Here is a 23,367-nt window from a genome sequence, read left to right as displayed (position 1 = left end):
GAAGAGAATAACTATTTTTGACATGTGTTGATGAAGAAGGTTAAAATCTTTGATAGTTCATTTCAGTGGCCAGACAAAAAAGAGCTACAAAAATACAAAACTGAATTTATCAAATTTTGAAAATATCACATTTAAAATTATCCCCACGAATATGTCAACCAAAGCTATCAGAAGAATAGTTTGAGAATCAAATTTTTTAACCAAAAATGGCAAATATTGCCCCAAAATACAAAATTGTAGATTTCATTGTAATATCAATATATCACATTTAGTTCATCTGTAGGAATCTGTAAACCAAATTCAAAAGCTATCAGACCAGTACTTTCTGAGAAACACATTTTTTGACCAAAGATGGTAAAAAATTGCCTTAAAAATACAAATCAGCAAATTTCAAAACAATTTGAACAAATCTAACTGAAGTCACCCTAAGTAAACTGCATGTCACATTTCACAGCAATTGGACGTGTGGTTTCAGAGAAGATTTTTTTATTAAAAACAGCAAAAAATGCCCCAAAAACATAAATATCCAAATTTCACTATGATTTGAACAAACTTAAGTGAGATCACCTCAAGTGAACTGCACATCAAATTTTGAAGCAATCAGGCTTGAGTTTCAGAGGAGAACGCAATTGTTCACGGATTATGATGACGATGGATGACAACGGAAAATCAGTCTATTTGGTAAGCTCTGCGTCACTGACAGGGGAGCTGAACAACCCAAAAAACAAACAAAAACGACTGAATAAAACCAAAATAACATATACACAAACAAATAAGAACTAAATGAATGACAAATAAATAAAAAAACCAACAAAAACCAAAATACATAAACAAACAGACAAATTGATAATAAAAAAAATGAATAAATATAATAATAAATGTAAAAAAAAAACCCAACAAAAATGAATGAGAATTTGAAAAAAATAGTGACAACATCACTGTTCGCTCCCATATAGTTTTCAAAACAAGTCAACAATTGTATGAAACATGGACATACATATACAGACAGACTGACATACACAGACTGGCACAGAGTGATGACATTGACCCCAAGTGTGCCTTGGCCCATGGAAAGTAGCAACGATATAACAAACAGCTGAAAGTAATGATAAAATAGTTAAGTATAGACCTATACAGGCACTGAGAGCGAATATGTTACAGCAATTTGATTAGTTTCTTTTCCTTTTCTACTTCTGTGATAATCTTTAAGATAATCAATCTGCAAAGCAGTTTATGTATTGACAAATGTGTTATCTTTTACAAGCACACAGCAAACTGTTCTTGATTCTTTCATTTACAATATTTGACATAAACTAAAATACATAACATGCAACCAATGTTTACACTTTGCCCATACACCAGATACATGGAGAAATTTCAACATATAATCATCAACTCAGAAACCCTACATGGAAAAGTAAACATTGTTTTCTTCCAGAACAGCTGGTGCATCCACATCTGGAACAACTTACAAACTTAACCAATTACACAAGGATGATGACACAAGAGATAAAGTTAAACTGTGGTGAACCTGACTATTCCTTTCGAATCCTTACCTAACTTGACATCTTAAACTAAAATACACTGCATTGTTAATTGCGCACAAAAATACATCAGGGTGGACCATTTGATAAGGGATGGTGTCTGGAAGATCGATGAAGTACATTATCTTTTTTATCCGATCCATTGTACATTCTTTTTTCCCCACTCTCCCACCTTTTCTTTTTGTCAAACCTTCTCTGGCTGAATTTTTTATTGGCATTTGTTTGGAATTTTTTCAAAATCTGCCAGGATTTTTTTACTGCATTTCAACACCAAATACAGTTTACCATATCAAATGCTTACTAAATCACCACATTATATACTCTTAGTTCCAGTAGGTATAAAATTACCCAAAAAAATCTTTAAAATACAAAATGAAAGATATCCCAGTAAAACTGACAGTTTTGCAAAGTTGCCCCAAAAATTCAAAATTCCGGATTTCAACTTAATTTCAATATATCTTATTAACAAAAACCCTAAGAACCGGTTTACTAAATATCAAAGCAATCAGACTGGTAAATTTTGAGAAACAAATTTTTTGACCAAAAATGAAAAAAATTGCCTCCCAAAATACAAAATTGCAGATTTCATCCTAATTTAAAATATATCTAATTAACATAAACCCTAGGAATCTGTACACTAGATATCAAAGCTACCAGATCAGAAGTTTTAGGAGAAAAATTTTTTGACCAAAAAAGGCAAAAATTGCCCCAAAAATAAAGATAAAATTGCCAGTTTCAACATACCTTCAATATATTATATTGAGATTAATCTTAGATACCTGTATACCAAATATCAAAGCTATCAAATCAGTAGTTTTTGGATAAAATTTTTTTTATCAAAAATTGGGAAAATTGCCCCAAAATTACAAATATGACAATATCAATACAATTTGTACAAGCATGACTGAGGTCATCCTGAGGAACATGAATATTAAGTTTCATAGCAATCAGACGAGCGATTTCAGAGAACAAGATTTTTTTGACTAAAAAAGGAAAAAAATACCCTAAAAATACAAACATGCAAATTTCATCCCAATTTTTGCACACATAATTTAGAATACCTAAAAAAATCTGCATACAAAGTTTCAACCAAACCTGACCAATGCTTACTGCAGAATTTTCCTTTTTTTCCCCTCATTTGCATTTGAACAAATTCACATCTCCACCCCTAGGTGCACCTGTACACCAAATACTAAGACAGTAGGTGCTACGGTTTAGGAGTTTTTGATGTGGACGGACATACATACATACATACATACAGACAACATTTTTCCGCCTTACAAGAATACCTCTCATTTGCATACATACATATGCATATATGGGAGCTAAAATTTGACCAAACAAAAAGTGCAACATATTCAAAATGCGATGTCAGTATCACTACCTACTACACTCCCAACTTATTACAGTGATTCATATCCTGTATCTTTTCATACAATATTTAGACATTTTTGGGACCAATCCTGACGGGTGTAGCATGCTAGCAGGGTACGCTTACCCATTCCGGACACCTGGTAACACCACTAACTATCAGTGGTTCAGGATGGTCCTACATAAATTTGTAAATCACAATTGTCTCATGGACCTGGTAATATATTACCTTGAATGGAAATGATTATTAAACCAGTTTAATGCCATATTGCAGGTCCAAAATAATTCCTATTACAGAACTCTGTTCCTTTTAAAAATTAGATCCGCTGTATCAGATCTTTTTAAAACTCTGCTTAAAACTTTCTTTTTTACCGATTTTAAAAGGGTTAATTATTTTATTCATACTGAACTTTTTTGTTAATGTTTTATTGTACGTTTCTTTTTAGGTTTTGAAAAGTGCATAAATAGGCTTAGAGCATAATGCGCTGATAATTAAGAACTATTTTATTATTATTTATAGAACAAAATTAAAATCTGCACATTTCTCACCTGTGGAGGGTTCCAAAGATTTCGGACCTCCTGGAGGGAAGTTATCTTTTGCCCATTGAATCAATTTCTTGCACTCTTTCATCTTATAAGTCTGTATGGTACAAGAATCATCAATATCACTGCTGACCTTGTCATTCTCCTCTTGAAAACCAAGGTCCTCAGCATTCTTAATGGCTCTGTTGGCTCTATTCGAAGCAATCTTCATAAACAAAGCAATGGATCTTTGATAAATCATGTGTTTATGATGTGTAACAATCACTTTGACTGAGATGTAAATGGGAGCAATGGCCTGTGATAACAGTCTCTCCTATGTCTTGGGTGGTTTGGCTAGTGAAATATTGGATGCAAAATGTTACATTTTAAAGTTTCCAAAAAACTATAAATAAATTCTTGCCTTTTATGCATTGACATACAAATTAGCAAATAAATGACATGATCCTGCTAAATGTCTTTGCACACAGTTACAATACTTTAATACATCAACATATATACCACGTTTCATCAAGTTTGAGCCAGTATTTCTTGACATATAATCGGAATTATGAAAATTCAATGAATATGCAAATTGGCGATTAATTGACATGATCCTGCTTATTGTGTTTGCACACTGTTATAGCTCTAGGGTATCAACATCTGTACCATGTTTTATCAAATTTGAGTTGGTATTTCTTGACATAGCACCCTAACTACAAAAGTATGCAAATTAGCTATTAATTAACATAATCTTGTAAAATATCTTTGCACGCTGTTACAGCTCTGGTATGTCAACATCTGTATCACGTTTCATCAAATTTGAGTTGGAATTCCTTGACACAGCACCTTAATTACAAAGATTTATCAAACATGCAAATTATCTATTAATTGACATGACCCTGCTAAATGTCTTTGCAATCAGTTACAGCTCTGGTATATGAACATCTGTAAAAAGTTTCATCAAATTTGAGTCAGTATTTCTTGACATATAAAAAGCTTTCTTGACATATAAAAAGCTTAAGTTTATTGGGTACTGTAATAGTGATTACAAACAGTCCTGAATGCATTTTAATCTCCCTTCTCTCTTGCTTCGGCGGAAGGTTTAGGATCTGACTTTTTTAAATGGAATAGTTTCAGGGAGATCTTCTTGTCCCTACCTTTTATATCAGTTGCCATTTTATGCACCACTCAGACACCTTAGGACATTTTTATATGAATATTCATACCAAATATCAACGCAATCTATTCAGCGGTTTTTGATTTTTTATCGTTTACGGAAAATTTTTACTGTCCAACACAGGTCAAGGTAACCACAATATCACAATTGGCCTTCAGCAAGTTGTGATAAAAAAATGTTATGAAAATGCTTACACGCTGAGTGTTTTTAGAGGCACGTGATCCATCTGCAGATAATACCATACATCCATATCAAGTGAGGCCATGAGGCGCAATACAATGCAGTGAGGTACCAAACACACCTACCGTAAAATTCCCAATTGAAGCCGCACCTCTAATTGAAGCCGCACCCTGACTTTGAAACATTGTCTTGGCTCATTGTTTGCCCATTTTGGGTTTTTGAATTGTACCATTATAGAAGCCGCACCCCTTCTCTGAGCCCATCATGAAACAATGCATGCTGAAATTCACACCAGCTGGCTTGCGTCGCCTCATTGACTTGTGCTAATGATTGACAGGTGTCTTTCTTACAGAAAAAATACCCAAAAATACCCAATAAAAAACACTACTACCATTGTGCATTTTGTCATTGATAGTAACAAAAGTACAAACAATGCCCCATGTATCGGCACGTTTGTGTGTATGTTTGAACACGGCCGAAGTTTTTGTCAGTGTGGTAAACACCGCCATAGTCAATTACCTGATGCAACAATTTTGAAGCAACGGTGTTTGTGTACAAGTTAAAATAGTTGAGAGATTGAGATACCATGTTTCAAATACGTAGTTTTCATTCAATACCCACGTACCCTTACCGATGCCTGACGTACAACAACACCACCTGCATCATATTGACATAATCATGGAGGTAGTAGAGAAGGAGTCACAACTAGGCGGAGATCAAAGGGACCATGTGTTTTGCCGCTGTTTGCCTTACTAACTACTCCATTAGCACCAACGGGACTTGCGAACGCGTTTTCTCGGATTTAGGAAACAAGATTAAGTTCGTTCGGGGTCGTTCGGGTGTTTCGGCCGTCCCTCGGCAGTTGACAGATCTTCAAACATGGCGTCACGTGTCCAAGCGTCGCGTCGGGAAGTTCGAGTCGTTCCACTGATTTTGATGTACACGATGTTAAAGAGGTCGAGGAACAGATAATTGAGGAAGGGAGCTTTTGTATCTGCAAAGGCGCGGAGACTGAGTTGATGATAGCTTGCGATTACAAAAAAAATGCCATACATCGTACTCGTAGAGCAGCATTGTTAACACGCCAACTTTTTCCCAAATCCAGTTCTAGGTTCTTGCCGTGTTTTATCATGTTGTACTGGCATTAATGATAAGGTTAAATAAGAAAGCATAGCTTTTAACTGCTACGTCCATGACTTTAATGAATGGTCGCGATATAAAAACAACACGTACGATGCATTGAAACAAAGCGTCGCAGCGTCGCCTATGGCGTCGCTGGCGTCGCGTCATAAACACCCGGGAAACGCTACAAGTTTAACCCACGCTCACGGCAGTGCTGCAGTCCGCTGCACCATACTCAGTACATGATTGAAAAGTTCGTGATCAGTACTTTCATTCTAACAAGGAAAGGTTCCTGCGATCGAATGTAAAGTATATAAAAAACGACGTTAAAATTACCCAGATTTTGAGAATGAAAAACTTAAATTCCTTGTAACTTCACTTTCGTGGACGTAACGTGTCGTTTCTTACACTATCATGACGCACTTGACCCAAGCTACGCAAATACAGTCTTTGCGCAGGCGTTATGACACTGTGGAGAAACTGAGTCGCATTAGCAAACCCAGGTTAATTTCACTCGGTTCGGTTGCGAAGGTACCGTCGGCAACGCACATGGCGGGAAAGGGGTGTTAAACAATGGACATAAAGGGATTAAACCAATGGTGCACAATAGTAATAAACGTAATTATCTCAGTTGTGACTCCTTCTCTACTACCTCCATGATATAATGAACTGCCTATACTGTACTGTGGCTGCTGAATGACCATGGTGGGTGCATATAAGCTTGTACACGTTCCGTTTTTGATCATGAGAAAATAAAATTTGACCACAAAACAGTTCACAAAAACATGCCAGTAAAGTTACCAAAGGTCATTCACTTGCCTTTATTGCACTATCCGAGTATGAGCCACCGGTTCGGCAACACAAGACGGCTGTAAATCAAGGGGACCCATCTGCCATGGACGCTTAATTTATGCTAATTTTATGCACGATTTTTTCCAAAACCATTTGATCTTCTATCGCTTTCAAAATCGACTTACACGTCCAAAGAAATTGATTGTACAATCTCTGAATACAGAAGTGACATTTTTGTGAAATTTCAGCGTCCAAAAACCCCTAAACTTGAAACAAAGACATCATGCATGCTGCTGGTCAACATGGCCGACCTTAGTGAGACTATTCTATTTAGGGGACGGGGGTCAGCAGGGTCAGAGAATCAAGAAAGTACTGGAAAAACGTGTCATTTTCCTTACGATGCTGTCAAGGGAACTCCAGTTTCCCATTGTTTTAACATCTTTTAATAGTTTCCTTATTATCTAAAAGGAATTTTACCAAGTTTAACGACCAAATACACTCTCCTAACGTTTCTATATTGGAGTTACACTAGGGTAGTGGCTTTTTATGCGGGTAATTTATTCACGCAGAATTCATTGGTACTAATTTGCATAACAATAGCGATTGCCCCTGCAATGCTTGGTGAGCATTGAGAAAAATATCGAAATACAGGAAACGTACGTTATTGAAGCCGCACCGGGACTTCAGTGCGTGATCCCAGGGGTCCCTAAAAAATGTTTCTAATACAAGCCGCGGCTTCAATTGGGAATTTTACGGTACGGCACACAGAGCGAGCAAACACAAAGTGAGTACCCCTACAACGTCAGCTCAGTAGTCTGTAATAGATCACTGTCAACTTAAGTAACCCTGAAGAAAGGCTTAAGAATGGCTAAGACCCTTATGATTTTTGTCACATCTCAAATCGCTCTCCTACACATCAGCCAGAACCATGACCACCCCCACCAGTTTATGATATGACCCATCAGAATGCCCTGAGGTTGACTGATAGAAATTGCTTTCACATCGAAGGTTGACAGACGGAAGTTGCTTTCACACACTATTTTAGCTTGAATACCTTCTCAGTCTATAAATAGAAAAGAAGCTAAAATGGTTAAAAGTTAGCATTACTGGGACTTTAATCCAAGCCCGCAAACAGATTTGTTGCAAGACAAGCAACCTAACAGCCGATATAGCTCTGCTGTGTTTATGTAGACAACTATTTTTGACACATGTTGATGAAGAAGGTGGAAATCTTTGATAGCTCATTTCAATGGCCAGAAAAAAGTGGCTAAAATAGCTGCAAAAACACACAATTGAAGATTTCATCATAATTTGAATATATCACATTGTATCATCCCTGAGAACATGTCAACCAAAGCTATCTGACGAATAGTTTTTTGAGAATGAAATTTTCTGACCAAAAATGGCACAAATTGCCCCCTAAAATAAAAACTGCAGATTTCATCATAATTTCAATATATCATTTATTAAAATAATCCCTTGCAACTTGTATACCAAATATCAAAGCTATCAACTTGCAGTTTTTGAGAAACAAATTATTTGACCAAAAATGGCAAAAATTGCCACCCAAATACAAAATTGCAGATTTCACCATAATTTCAGTATATTACATTTAGTTAATCTGTAGGAACCTGCATATCGAATTTCAAAGCTATAAGACCAGTACATTTTACAGCGGTGGCGACTGGAAATGGGACACCCAATTTGCAAATTACCCAGCTGTATTGCTGGCCATACAGTGAATTCACTTGGTAATTAGCGAGGGACTTTGGTAACTTGTCAGCGATATCGTTTTTCATTTCAGTCAGCTGCAGACACTTTGTGCAAGCAGGGGGTATGTTGCCACAAAGCTTATCTGGGTCTGAATAATTCAGTATAGGGGTGGCTGTTTGTTGCTTCATGGGATTCAAAATGAATAAAGATATTTATGATATTTGTGTTGATATAGTGGGGATATAATACACTACACTACTAAAATAAAGATGATTTTTCAATCTACACTTGTGGTCTCATTTACTGCTCTCTGAATTTCAATAAAATTCCTTTTTGTTTGTGTCGATTTCACATGTTGTAAATGAGTGGTTTCTTCCAAATAGTGCAGCTGGTTCCCTTCTGAGTGGGGTGTAGTCATGTGCAGACTCTTTGTCTGGCCTCATTCCTGGTTTCAGTTTACACCCAAACAACCCAAATGAGTTAATATTATATAGGGCTCAGCCCTTGGTGTCGCGCCAGGGGTTAAGATTGGCAATGTTATTTGTATTGATTCATGATAAAATGTAATTAATTGTTACTTCATAAACGTAAATATGACAACTATGCCCAGTTTCCCTCTGATGAAAGCAGTTCACGTACGTACACGACGTCAAACCCTGCAGCAGAGCAGGTATAGATTTTCTGTAACGTGTAAAAATTTTGGACAAAAATTGGCAATTTTTACAATGATAACAGCCTATTGCGTTAAACAAGGGACGTATTATGCAATCATTATCATTGCAATGGTAACCGCACTGCCCACCTTCCACTTGCAAGCTGAAAACACGGTCCCTCGTGCTGAAAACTACAGCGTTCCGTCTAAAAACTGGCAATTTTTGAATCTAATTATTGACACAGGGGGGGCTTTTCTAAAATTAAATCCCAGCATTCTTTGCGTATGCCCCCGTTCATATGCACGACAGTTTTCTCCCTTTATCTACATAAACGATATTTTGTATCGGTGACAGGGTGCATAATAACATTTACTGGCTAATAAAAGAGGTATATTTTATAAATGGCATGTTATATAATAGTAATTTGTTTCGTATTTGTTTATTTACGAGTACTCAAAAAAAAAACATGGCGGCGCCCACGAAAGAAGGGTACACTTCCGATTACTCGCATAGTATATTATAAATACGCGCATGCGTAGTCAGTAAGCCGCTGGCGCGACTATTAAAGGGACAAAGTCGCCCATTTTTCATGAATTTAGTTTGATACAAGATACTACTTATATTGTCTGACATGTTGAAAGATACTGAATGAATAGGTGACCATGCATATATTTGACCCCAATTTTAGACAAATTAAATGAAACCACGGCGAAAATGAATTAATGGTCATGACCATTAATTCATTTTCTTCATGGTTTCATGTATTGTGTCTAAAACCGGGGTCGAATATATGCATGGTTACCCATTCAATCAGTATCTTTCAACATGTCAGACAACATAAGTAGTACAGATAACGTATCGCTCAAAGCTTCGCTTTTTTAGCCTCATTATGGTTTCCGTATCGTTTCAACATCGCCCAACCCCTAATCAAACATCGCTCACTTGATTGTTTCGTATCGTTTCCACATCGTTTCCACATCGTTTCCACATCGTTTCCGTATCGTTTCACTAGCGCATCGCCTCATTCCCGCCCATGAAAGGTGTGTCCTTTCATTTTAAACTTGCATTGCGTCGAACAATAAAAAGAACGATACGCGAACGATTTATTTTTGCAACATTTGCGATTGCAAAAATCGCGATCTTTTGACGTTGCAACCATGCATACTCGCTCACCATGCTCACTGCTAATTTAAACGACCTTTTGCCATGACCTCTCTCAACAGCTAAGCAGGCCTGCTGTGTCATGTTCTTTTCTCAACAACAATATTTAGAAATGCGGAGACATGGCACAGCGCATTTTTGTAAGATGTTAGAAGCAATGGTTTTGTCGAAAGTTCTGAAAAAAAAAATCAGAGCACATTTTCACTAGGGGTCGACACGAGGTCGCGGCCATGTCGATCAACTCAATTTCTGCTTGGCTGCACAGAACTCAAAGACATCGGATATGAGCATGAAAAATCGATGTCATTTCGTCAAAAGTCAGCGAAAATTGAGAATATAGACAAGATTTCATCTAGTTGAAGGTAAATGATCGGTTAATAATCATAAATTCCAACGTCTCGGACGATGTGGGTACGTGATTTACAGTGATCGGCGCGGCGTGACATATGTAGGCCTACTCAGAGTTATACCGTATTCGCATGGCGCGATAGTTTGCCTAAAATTAATTTTATTTTTGATGGATAATTGGTTGCGAAGTGTAACTCTATAGTATGAATTGCGTAGCAATTATTGAAATACTTGGAAGTTCCCGCTATCAGACTGTTATCAATGTGTTGTGACTAAAGGTCACAGACTTCCTTCTACGTCATAATTTATTTACGTCAATCGGGTTTAAAGGTCACTGTGTAAAGTGTTGGGAGAATTCATGGCACTTCACCGTATGTGTTAAACTAGTATATGATACACTGCAATTATTATTTTAGCAATTCTCCTTACTTTGTACGGCCAGGTTTTTCTTGTGCGCTTTCACGGACGTACATTTATTTACGTGTAAAAATACTAATTTCAGTCAGATAAAATGGTCATCCGCATACAGTACCGCACATTTCTGGGTTTCCTGTCAGCGGAAAAGTTGTCCCACGTCAGTTTTTGACACTTGTCTCATCGGGCAACCGGTACTGGTGTTTCAGTTGCAGTTGCCCGAACGCGACTTTCACTTGCAACCGTCAATGTCTGTCCCTGGCAGAGTGCTATCTTGTTACAAAAATGTTAGCAAATAAAACTGTATACAAACTTCATATCAAATAAAAGCAATTTGCAAAAGTAGCGAATTATCATCGCAATATGTTTCAACTTTGTTCCCATTTTTGTGTGTTGAAGCAACATTTCATGAATGGACAATGTCGGACACATGTATTTGATCTTTCATTTTGTATACCTTTTCTCTCAAAAACATGGGCAATGCCAGGCGGCGAAATTTCCGAAGAAGGCAACTTTGCTGTTGCATTTTTGAGTGAATATGCCGTGGCCAATTGGGACCATGAAATTGACTTGATACGATGCAGTGGCGATGTAAGGCTGATACGATGCGGCAGCGATGCAAGGCTGATACAGAGGCGGTAATGAAACGATACTGAGGCGACAGCGATAATGAGGCCATGTCGGAAACGAAACGGAGGCGATCTATCGGTGATACGGAGGCAATCTGAGGTGAAGGTTTATGCCATACTTTATCTGTATCTCGTATCAAACAAAATTCATGAAAAAATGGGCGACTTTGTCCCTTTAAAGTGAGGTCCAGGAGAAGTGATCATTTCGGCTAATACATGTGACTTTGAACTGTAGAGACACTGCAACTTTGGAGGCCACTTTACTGTTGATTAAGCTAACTTGACGCAGTCAGAAATTCTGTTTGTTCAAATGAAAAACCAGCTCGTCCAAGGGTTATAAATGAGATTTCCGAAGAAGGCAACTTTGCTGTTGCATTTTTGAGTGAATATGCCGTGGCCAATTGGGACCATGAAATTGACTTGATACGATGCAGTGGTGATGTAAGGCTGATACGATGCGGCAGCGATGCAAGGCTGATACAGAGGCGGTAATGAAACGATACTGAGGCGACAGCGATAATGAGGCCATGTCGGAAAACGAAACGGAGGCGATCTATCGGTGATACGGAGGCAATCTGAGGTGAAGGTTTATGCCATACTTTATCTGTATCTCGTATCAAACAAAATTCATGAAAAAATGGGCGACTTTGTCCCTTTAAAGTGAGGTCCAGGAGAAGTGATCATTTCGGCTAATACATGTGACTTTGAACTGTAGAGACACTGCAACTTTGGAGGCCACTTTACTGTTGATTAAGCTAACTTGACGCAGTCAGAAATTCTGTTTGTCCAAATGAAAAACCAGCTCGTCCAAGGGTTATAAATGAGAGTTTATGATTGGCACTCTGTGGTGAAGATTGAGATAACATTACCACGCACTGGTCCATGCACTAGTCTTATTCAGACAACTTATTTGTTCTACCTATACCATAATCAAAGGAAAAAACTGGTGTCACTGTAATTTATCCTCTACAGACCAAACAAAATTTCTTATACATATTTTGACCTTATCACAGTGTCTTGTTAGTTATATGAAGATCAGTGCAGCTGTTTTTAATTTCCCCCATTGCTCCATGCCCAGACAGACTGTCTACAGTGCAGTTGTTTTCAATTTCCCCAGACACACTGTCTGCGCTGGACACATTGTTTTGACTGATCATCGGCCTCTGAAGTTTTGCCGCCAAAAAGTCATATCCAATCATTGGCTGTTCTATTTGGAAGAAACCACTCATTCATAACACAACACTTGCAGTTCATGAACAATGATGGAGATTTTGTTGAAATTCAGAGAGCAGGAAATAAGACCAAATGCAGCTTGATGAAATATCTTTATTGAGTGGTTTACTTTGGCTCCACTCATTACGGGAAGGCTCAATTAACTTAGGAATACCCTACTTCCCTAGAGGATCAATTTCACAGACCTGCCTTTCCTACAATGACACTACAATAGCACCAGCTGGATTAGATAAACATAACAATGGAACATTCACACCTTGGGGATTAAAAGTCTTCTGTTTGTCACCCGAGTTGCTCAGGCAAGGACTCGGGTTTCAGGTACCATGCAAGTTAATGCAGTCGTCCCCTAATGTGTATAATATCATTCCAGATATTATTATTATCTTTATTCATTTTGAATCCCATGAAGCAACAAGCAGCCACCCCTACACTGAATTATACAAACCCCAATAAGCTTTATGGCAACATATCCCCTGCTTGCACAGAGTGTCTGCAGCTGACTGAAATGAAAAACGATATCGCTGGCAAGTTAACAAAGTCACTCGCTAATTACCAAGTGAATTCACTATATGGCCAGCAATACAGCTGGGTAATTTGCAAATTGGGTGTCCAGTTTCCAGTCACCACCGCTGTAAGAAATACATTTTTTGACCAAAAATGGAAAAAATTGCCCAAAAAATACAAAATCGTAGATTTCATCATTATGTCAATAAATATCATCAAGATCATCCATAGGAACCTGTATACCAAACTTCAAAGCTATCAGATGAGTAGTTTTGGAAATACACATTTTTTGACCACAAATAGCAAAAATTGCCCCAAAAATACAGATTTACAGATTTCATCAGAAATTCAATGTAAATTACTTAGTTCATCAATAGAAACCTGTATACCAAATTTCAAAGCTAGCAGACCAGTCGTTTTTGAGAAATACATTTTTTGACCAAAAATGGCAAAAATTGCCTTAAAAATTGATTTTGATTTGAAAAAACTTAAGTAAGATCACCCCAAGTGAACTGCATATAAAATTTCAAAGCAATTGGTCTTGCGGTTTCAGAGAAGGCATTATTGTTGACGGACAACGACGGAAAATCAACCTATTTGATAAGCTCTGTTGCTGACAGCAGAGCTAATAAAACTCATCTCTGTATTTACTGACTTACCACTAAGGCTTCACATACAGCTAGCGTGTAAGATTTTGTTTCTTTAAAGGTTGTTTTAGAGAAATAATCTGTAAAGTCCCTGAAGTGTTTCAAACTGTTCAAATAAACCTGTGTATGAAACAAGTGTAAGAGTATATATTGATTGATATATCAAGTGTGTTGTATATACAAACTTCAAAAAATTAATATATATACTTTTTCAGTAAAAATAAAAGTGGGCAGTCATGCCTGATTAAATATCATAAAATAAATGCAAGTCATTGACAATGACATAGTCCCCCTTGTAATTGGGAATTTGTCACTGGAAGTGACCAGAAAAAGTGAAGTTGATATGGTGCACATGAAACAAGGAATGCGGCACAGTAGGTATTTAATCCCATGATGCAACATGCTTTGTATGCTCGGAGATCACCATCTTGCCACTGAGGGCACCATTACATATATGACTAATGCTGTGTCCAAAAATAGCCACGAACTAAAAATTGAGGTCATAGGCGTATACATGTTTTTCATCCTCGTTCGCAGTTACATCCATGGGGTAGTTTGGAAGGCGTATATTTTTAGGTTTTTTTCCGGATCTTTATGGCATGATTCTATCCGAAGATTCATATTATTCAAAAATTGAAGTTGAGTTTCTATTTTTTGACCTTTTTTGGGATACTTTTTGCTCTATCTTCTCTTTGGTTTTTGATCAACAATGCCTGGAAGAGTATGGAAGCCACTGCCATGCTTGCTTCGCATAAACGTATGGCCTCAGTTTTTTGTTTGACCGATTTTTAAAAATTTCATCGCAAATATTTGGTGAAAAATTAGATTTTTGATGATACTTAGTCTGTTTCTTGATTAGAAATGTGGATTTTGAAAAATTAAGACCATATTATCATTGTACAACTAAAGACGATTTCAATGACATACTGCATGCCTATGTTGACCCCGAATTCAAGGGAGGAGATAGAGTTTGAAAAAGGACAGTCACATCGGAATGAAAATGTATTTCACCATGTTATAATTTTGGCTTATGTAAGCACATGTGGCTGGACTGTACTCATGTTTGCGCTTACTTGTGTTGCCACTAAAATCCTACGTTACCATATCGTACTACCAGAAGCATCGTCATACGCTGATGACTGTAATGTGTATGTGCCCATGTAGATAATGTACTAGTCTACTAATGTACTACCTATACAATTTTTCGATCGCACGAAGTTTGATCAAATTTTTATTTCTGCTTGATCCGTGAACTACAAGGGCTAGAGTAGAACAGGCAGATACGTAATTTTGCAACAAACACCAGCTGATAGGGGTATTACATACAGTATCTAATTGAAAATTGCGACCAGTTATTCATATGCTCACAGTTGGCGTTAACAGCTTTGCTGAATTTGAAGGGGTGCCGCATCAATTCAGTGCAGCTTGCAGTTCGCCACAATTTGTTTTCGTTTTTGCGATCAGGTATCAGAAATAGCGGTGGTTGTGCAAACAAGTTCCATTTTTTAACATCTGTTGAAAAACCACAAAACCGTGTCGTACATGTTCCTGGCCAGTGATAAATACATGCACGCGTGTACAAGGCAAAATTTCCACTTGCAATGTAAATATTTTCGAGGCGACCGCAAACGCGGTGACTAGACTGGACGTACACTCTGATCGTGTTGCTACTGTATGTACTGGTTCACATGTGGTTTATGCGTCGCGCAATATGGCGACACCACAAAGTGCTTGATCTCCATGCATACAAATCATATTGCATTATGGGTAGTATTGTGTACTGTGTGCGGGTATCAAAGCCCTGTCTGAGACTGATGCCCTTCTTGGATTGGATTGTAAACAAGTAGTGGCATAGGGTTATGTCCTTTTACCAAGTTTGACAGAATTAGTATGTCGTGCCCTGGCTTAATGTCAAATTTCAAATTATATACAAGAAACTGGTCCAGGCATGTCTGAGTAATGGCTCTTGACATAAAAAAGTCAGAACACCAGATGTGAATCAAAAATGTCCTCATGTTCAGTACAGAAGAGACTTCCTATAATTAGCTATTGATACTGATAAAATTAAAACGCCTTTCTTGACTGGTAAATCTTTGTATGATCAACATCTGCAGCAAGTGTCATCAGATTTTAGTGTAGTCATTCAGAAGTTAGATCTCTCATTACAAACACTCTGGGCCAATCTGGGCTGCCACCCGAATCACAAAAGGTAATTAAATAAGTCAATAAATAACTTATCAACAGGATGTCACTTTTCAGTTTTACACTACTGGAAGATCAATATCTGTTTCGTAAAATTTGATGCTGGATTTCTGGACATATCACACTAATAAGGAAAAGTCATTAAATGCGCAAGTTAGAAAGTAATTAACATGATACTTATATATTCCCTTTTACACTGTTAAAGCAAGATATGCGCAACATCTATACCAAGTTTCAACAAATCTGAAGAAGTATTTCTTGACGTATCAGCCTAATTATGAAAATTCATTAAATATGCAAATACGCAATTAATTGACATTATATGATTAAAGCCCCAGTATTTCTAAGTTTTAACAATTATTTTCATATTTTTGATTAAAATGACATCCTCAGTATGTGAAAGTAGACCATAATTAATACTGAATCGCATGGTTTGCATGCCCAGTTCGCCTCACAAACGTGTACGATTAACAGTAAAAGGAATGAAAAATAGCGTCAATGACACTGTAGCTCCCATCCTGGACTATTTAGTGTTTGTTCTCTGGTCAGATATTTGAACATGTGTGAAAGGGATAAAGTGCATGAAGTGAAAATACTTAAATGAAATGTACTGGAGACAGTGAAATATGTTTAATGTAATTATTCAGAATATAAAATGGAAAAAATACAGAATTAGATATATCGAATACTGTGATACAACCATTAACTCAACAAGTCATTTACAATGACATAGTCCCCACTTGTAATAGGAGTATTAGTCTTGATGGGGCAGGGAAATTTGGTCATTAAGAAGCATCACTGGAGTGTATATGTTGAGATCTATGGGCACATAGGTCTATGTTGTTGTTCCCAATTTGAAACACATGAGGCATGTCTAAGTTATGGTTCTAAATCGGGAAAAAAGATCAGACCTCTAGCAGTATTGGCCAGCCAAGAAATACATATGCGCATTATAAATGAGGTACAAGATGTGACATCTTAAGGTCTAATATCCTATCAAAATTGGAGGGTATAAAACTTGTGGTTACTGAAATATGCATATATATGTATAATCAAGGTAAAAGGTCATCGAGGTCACATGACATTTTGAAAAAAAAAATTAATTTGCTAATTAATCCCTATATGCCAAAAAATCAGATCTCTAGTTCTATTCGCTTGCCCAGAATTAGATGTGTACATAATTAATGAAGTAAAGCGTGTGTTGTCATAAGGTCTCCCATCCTACTAAATACAAAGGACATAGCACTTGTGGTTACTTATTTATTGACATAAACATATATTTTAGGTAAAAGGTCATCGAGGTCATATGACAGCTGGTCAAAAAATTTCTCTCCTATAGTTATCCCTATATACCAAAAATCAGACATCCAGCTCTATTGGCTCGCTCAGAATGAGATATGTGCATAATTATTGAGGTACAGTATGTGGCGTCATAAGGTGTCCCATCATACCAAACATGAAGGGTGTAGCACTTGTGGTTACCAAGTTATGGAAAAATATGTATATTTGAGGTCAAAGGTCACCGAGGTCACGTGACATTTTGTCAAAAAATTGTTTTGCTAAGTTATCCCTATATACCAAAAATCAGACCTCTAGCTCTATTGGCTTGCTCAAAATTAGATATGTGCATAATTAATGAGGTACAATATGTGGCGTCATAAGCTGTCCCATCATACCATATATGAAGGGTGGTAGCACTTGTGGTTACTGAGTTATGGACAAATATGTATATTTGAGATCAAAGGTCATCAAGGTCACATGACATTTTGTCAAAATATCCGAGATATATGCGTGAACGGATGGACTCACGGATGGACGAACAGACGGACATGACCCAATCTATAAGCTCACTGGACTTCATCCGTGGGGACTAAAAATTGTGTCACCCATCCTTTTTGCAATATGAATACGATGAGAAACTAAATTTTTATTTTTTGTGGCCTTATACATGGGAGTCTCTGGAGATCTGCCTTATACATGGGAGTCTATGGACGTGTAAACTAAAAATATGCAAATTTCACCACGATTTGCCCAAATTTGGGAAAGGTCACTCCTATGCACTTCCATACCAAGTTTCAAATCAATCGGACTTGTGGTTTCAGAGCAGGAGATTTTTTGACCAAAAATGGGAGAAAATTACAAAAAAATTCATGAAAAATAGCAAGTCCAAGATACTGACCCAAGATGTGCACAATCATTTCATGTTAGCCCAAAGTACTTACATGCTAATTTTTCATGTAATCTGCTCAGTGGTTATTGAGTTTTTTTCAATTTTGACTGTTTTTACATTTTTTCACTTAATTTGCATATTTTTGGCAATGACAACTTCATTTGAACAAAATCTCATCTACAGCCCATCATCCATGTACACACCAAATATCAAGATGAAATGTACAGCGGTTTTGGAGTTTTTGATGTTGACGGACAGACATACAGACATACAGACATACAGACATACATACATACAGACATTTCCCTAGCCTATAAGAATAGCTTCCATTGCCATATATACATATGGCTATGGGAGCTAAAAATGATTCTTGTCCGGACCAGAAGTCAGGCTTTGTTGACGCATGAAACAAAACATAATCACACCACCGCGCATGCTCAACCACATCTACGCAAGTTTTACTGTGGCGTCCATAGAAACCTACGCTCTTCGAAAAGGTCTGGTCCATCGAAACTAGAGACTCAGCTAAAAACGTGCGAAAGTTGGGCGAAATACCCGAAAGATATAAATATGTAAGTGTTTACAGATTGTTCCGACTATAGTGAGCCGTGCAAACAAACGTCTTGAACAGCTAAACTAGCGATGGAGGTAGTCAATTGTAAGCTTCATGCACTGCATTGCATGTTGTGACTGACAGTACGGAGATCAAGTTTGCTGAATGAATAGAGAAAGAACAACATAATTACATAAATAATAATTCAATACTTCACCATCGTAATCATTGAACTAGTCATTTCTTCCATTATGGAGTTTAATGAAAATTTTGTTGAAAATAAATGGCGGGACTGATTCTGCTCAGTTTACTCAAACGAAGTTTAGTGTACGGCCGGGCTACGCTGCAGGCAACACAGCCTATCAACTTCGCGTATTGTTGCTGTAATTGAAAACGCTCAGAAAGGAACAAATTGTATCTTGAATGCAGTACAAAAGTCTTACTTATTAAATTTAAAAGTATTTCCAAATAATATCGAACGTAACGGGTATCTAATCCTCACAAGGACTACAGTAGTACAATTACCGGCTAGCTGCGATGCGATGGAGCTCAAGGCACATGGTAGAAGTTCGAACACAAGAGAGATCCCGGCCTCACTGCAAAGTCGTCCCGTGCGCACCCGGCCTGACAGTAAACTAACCTCTTGGTTTGATTCTGTTGTTTACTTATTTTTTTGTAAAGAATTCATGATACATTTATCTGACTTTCACAACTGCACAATTTGCTTAGGACTGTGATTTTGGCTGTTTAAGTCTAGAGACGATCGGAGGGAGCAAAGGCAGGCCCTAAATTTGCATGGACAATGCCCGAGACAAATATACACACAGCTCAATGAGAATGTCGTTCACATAAACCTAAATGAAGTGATCAATACAAAACTTTTAAACAGAAATTCATAAAATATTAAATGACATGATCCTGCTAACTGTCTTTGCATACTGTTACAGCTCTGGTATATCAGCATCTGTACCATGTTTCATAAAACTTGAGTGGGTATTTTTTGACATAGCACCCTAATTACAAAAACTCATCAAATATGCAAATCAGCTATTAATTGATCTGACATGATCCTGCTAAATGCCTTAGCACAAAGTTACAGCTCTGGTATGTATACATCTGTAAAAAGTTTCATTAAATTTGAGTCAGTATCTATAGAAATATTAGTGAAACAAGCGACCTAGCGGCCGATATAGATCCGCTGTGTTTATGTAGAGAATAACTATTTTTGACACATGTTGATGAAGAAGGTGGAAATCTTTGATAGCTCAATGCAGTGGCCAGAAAAAAAGTGGCTAAAATAGCTGAAAAAATAAACAATTGAAGATTTCATCATCACATCGGATCATCCCTAAGAACATGTCAACCAAAGCTATGTGATGAGTAGTTTTTTGAGAATAAAATTTTCTGACCAAAAATGGCAACAATTGCCCCCAAAAATAAAAATTGCAGATTTCATCATAATTTCAACAGATCAAATTTAGTTCATCTATAGAAACCTGTATACCAAATTTCAAAGCTGTTTGACCAGTACTTTTTGAGAAACACATTTTTTGACCAAAAATGGAAAAAATTGCCAAAAAATTCAAAATTGCAGATTTCATCATAATTTCCATAAATATCATTTAGTTCATCTCTAGAAACCTGTATACCAAATTTCAAAGCTATCAGATGAGTAGTTTTGGAAAGACACTCTTTTTGACCAAAAATGGCAAAAATTGCCCCAAAAATACAAAATTACAGATTTCATCAGAAATTCAATACATATTACTTAGCTCATCTGTAGAAACCTGCATATTAAATTTCAAAGCTATCAGATCAGTACTTTTTGAGAAACACATTTTTTGACCAAAAATGGAAAAAATTGCCAAAAATTCAAAATTGCAGATTTCATCATAATTTCCATAAATATCATTTAGTTCATCTCTAGAAACCTGTATACCAAATTTCAAAGCTATCAGATGAGTAGTTTTGGAAAGACACTCTTTTTGACCAAAAATGGCAAAAATTGCCCCAAAAATACAAAATTACAGATTTCATCAGAAATTCAATACATATTACTTAGCTCATCTGTAGAAACCTGCATATTAAATTTCAAAGCTATCAGATCAGTACTTTTTGAGAAACACATTTTTTGACCAAAAATGGAAAAAATTGCCCCAAAATTGAAAAAATTCAAGATTTCATCATAGTTCAATAAACATCATTAAGGGTGATCTCTAGGAACCTTTATACCAAATTGCAAAGCTATCAGATGAGTAGTTGTGGAAATACACAGTTTTTGACCAAAAATGGAAAAAATTGCCCAAAAAATTCAAAATTGCAGATTTCATCATAATTTCCATAAATATCATTTAGTTTATCTCTTGAAATCTGTATACCAAATTTCAAAGCTATCAGATGAGTAGTTTTGGAAATACACATTTTTTGACCAAAAATGGCAAAAATTGCCCCAAAAATACAAAATTACAGATTTTATCAGAAATTCAATATATATTACTTAGTTCATCTATAAAAACCTGTATACCAAATTTCAAAACTATCAGACCAGTTCTTTTTGAGAAATACATTTTTTGACCAAAAATGGCAAAAATTGGCTTAAAAATGCAAATTTACATATTTCTGCACAATTTGAACAAATCTGAAATAGACCATTCCTAGGGACATATGTACCAAATATCAAAGCTATCTGAGTGGTAGTTTTGAAGAAGAAGATTTTTAAAGATTTTTTTACCAAAAATGACAAAAATTGCCTTAAAAATACAAATATGCAAATTTCACCACGATTTGAACAAATCTGACTGAAGTCACCCTAAGTAAACTGCATATCAAATTTCAAAGCAATCGGACAAGCTCTTTCAGAGAAGAAGATTTTTTTACCAAAAACACCAAAAAATGTCCAAAAAATACAAATATGCAAATTTCACCAATTGGACTTGCGGTTTCAGAGGAGAAGGCAATTGTTGACGGACGACGGACGACGACGGACGATGACGAAAAATCAACCTATTTGATAAGCTCCGCGTCGCTGACAGTGGAGCTAATTAGGAAAATCATAATTTATACAAATTAGCAATTAATTGACACAATATTTACAAATGTCTTTATATGCTATTAGGGCTGTGTGTGACCAACGTGTACAAAGTTTCATCAAACTTGGTGCAGTCTCTTAAGAAACAGAACTCTTTTTCAAAAATTGCTAATTTTGCACATTAGCACTAATTATGCGTGCCACATCCAAAACAATGGACGTGCATATATATGCCATAGTGTATTATTCTTGTACCAAGTTTTAAAGGAATTGGCTCAGACATGTCTGAGATATCTGCGTGGACGGACGGACGGATGGATGGAACCCAAACCATAAGTCCCTGTGGACTTCGTCCGAGGGGACTAATAACATTAGTACGTTGTGCTGTTTGATCATCCATTTTGTTCATTTGGATATCAGTCATTTCATCAACCAGTATAAAGCTGTTTATGTCTGAGATATCTGCGTGCACATGAGTACACAAACACAGAATGAAAAAAGTGCTTGCAGCATAATGATAGCTGGCATAATGTGATCTAACAAGATCAGTAGATACTTAATGTATGCATACAGTGAAAAACAAGCAAATACTGAATACATATGGACTGATCATAAAAGTTTGCCATGTAACAAATTCTTGAAGCAAATGGAAGCAAAAAATTGTCAATAATTCCATTGTCATAAAGTAATCATGTGTAACAATTTACAATGATCTATAGAAGATCCTCAATAATCTTTGTGGGACTTTTTTAAAACTATGGCCAAGTAGTTTTGAGATTCTCATGCAAACACTTCGTGCAGTGTGCATGCACTAAGAGTGATGTTCCTTTAAAATATAAATCTGATTCATCTTAAGATACTTTACCAGTGAAATATTATCTTCTCCAAACCAATGTATCCACCTTTGGTTAAGTTCAGCCACTGGCTTTTGGATGTCCAAATGAGATACTACTTTTCCTGGCCACCAAGAAAACCCTTTCAGTTTACCCCAGACAAGCTCTCCTAATCCAAAGGTAAATGCCTGTACAAGAGTGGAATAATTTTATTACAACATAAGAGTGGAATAATTTTATTACAACATAAGAGTGGAATAATTTTATTACAACATGTTAAAACACCTAGCGATGAATAAGAAATTTCCAAGCTTATAACTTACAAAAGTTGCTTTGAATGTACTGCTTTATCACCGCTCTTTTCACTCATGAACTTTACTTAGTTTCTGTCTGTCTAATTCCAAACACTGCACCATGTGGTGACTTTAAGTGGGTTTCAATTTGGTGATAACTTGGTATGAGATGAACACATGTGAATGTGTTGTATGAAGGATTAGCTTGGGTATCACGCATTGATTATATTACAGTAATCCAGCATGCTGCTCAGTCCAGACCTATAGTTGATTACTCT

At 36.6% G+C, this 23,367-nt stretch overlaps 1 protein-coding gene across 5 annotated transcripts in view; it reads right to left on the bottom strand.

Moving 5' to 3' along the window:
* Positions 1-23,367, bottom strand: part of LOC139150975 (DNA (cytosine-5)-methyltransferase 3A-like) — a 130,098-nt gene that overhangs the window by 68,314 nt on the left and 38,417 nt on the right. For 3 of the 5 annotated variants that reach the window (XM_070723468.1, XM_070723488.1, XM_070723497.1), the window contains exons 4-6: positions 22,829-22,984; positions 14,023-14,130; positions 3,465-3,663 (exon numbers count right to left, since the gene is read on the bottom strand). In XM_070723468.1, the coding sequence (XP_070579569.1) occupies positions 3,465-3,663; positions 14,023-14,130; positions 22,829-22,984 (463 nt within the window). The remainder of the gene's footprint in view (positions 1-3,464; positions 3,664-14,022; positions 14,131-22,828; positions 22,985-23,367) is intronic. The other 2 variants (XM_070723478.1, XM_070723505.1) reach the window with 2 other exon arrangements.

The sequence above is a fragment of the Ptychodera flava genome, chromosome 2, assembly GCF_041260155.1.
Source record: "Ptychodera flava strain L36383 chromosome 2, AS_Pfla_20210202, whole genome shotgun sequence".
Classification (NCBI taxonomy): domain Eukaryota; kingdom Metazoa; phylum Hemichordata; class Enteropneusta; family Ptychoderidae; genus Ptychodera; species Ptychodera flava.
Note: the sequence above shows the minus strand (reverse complement) of the source record. Positions and strands in the feature narration are given on the sequence as shown.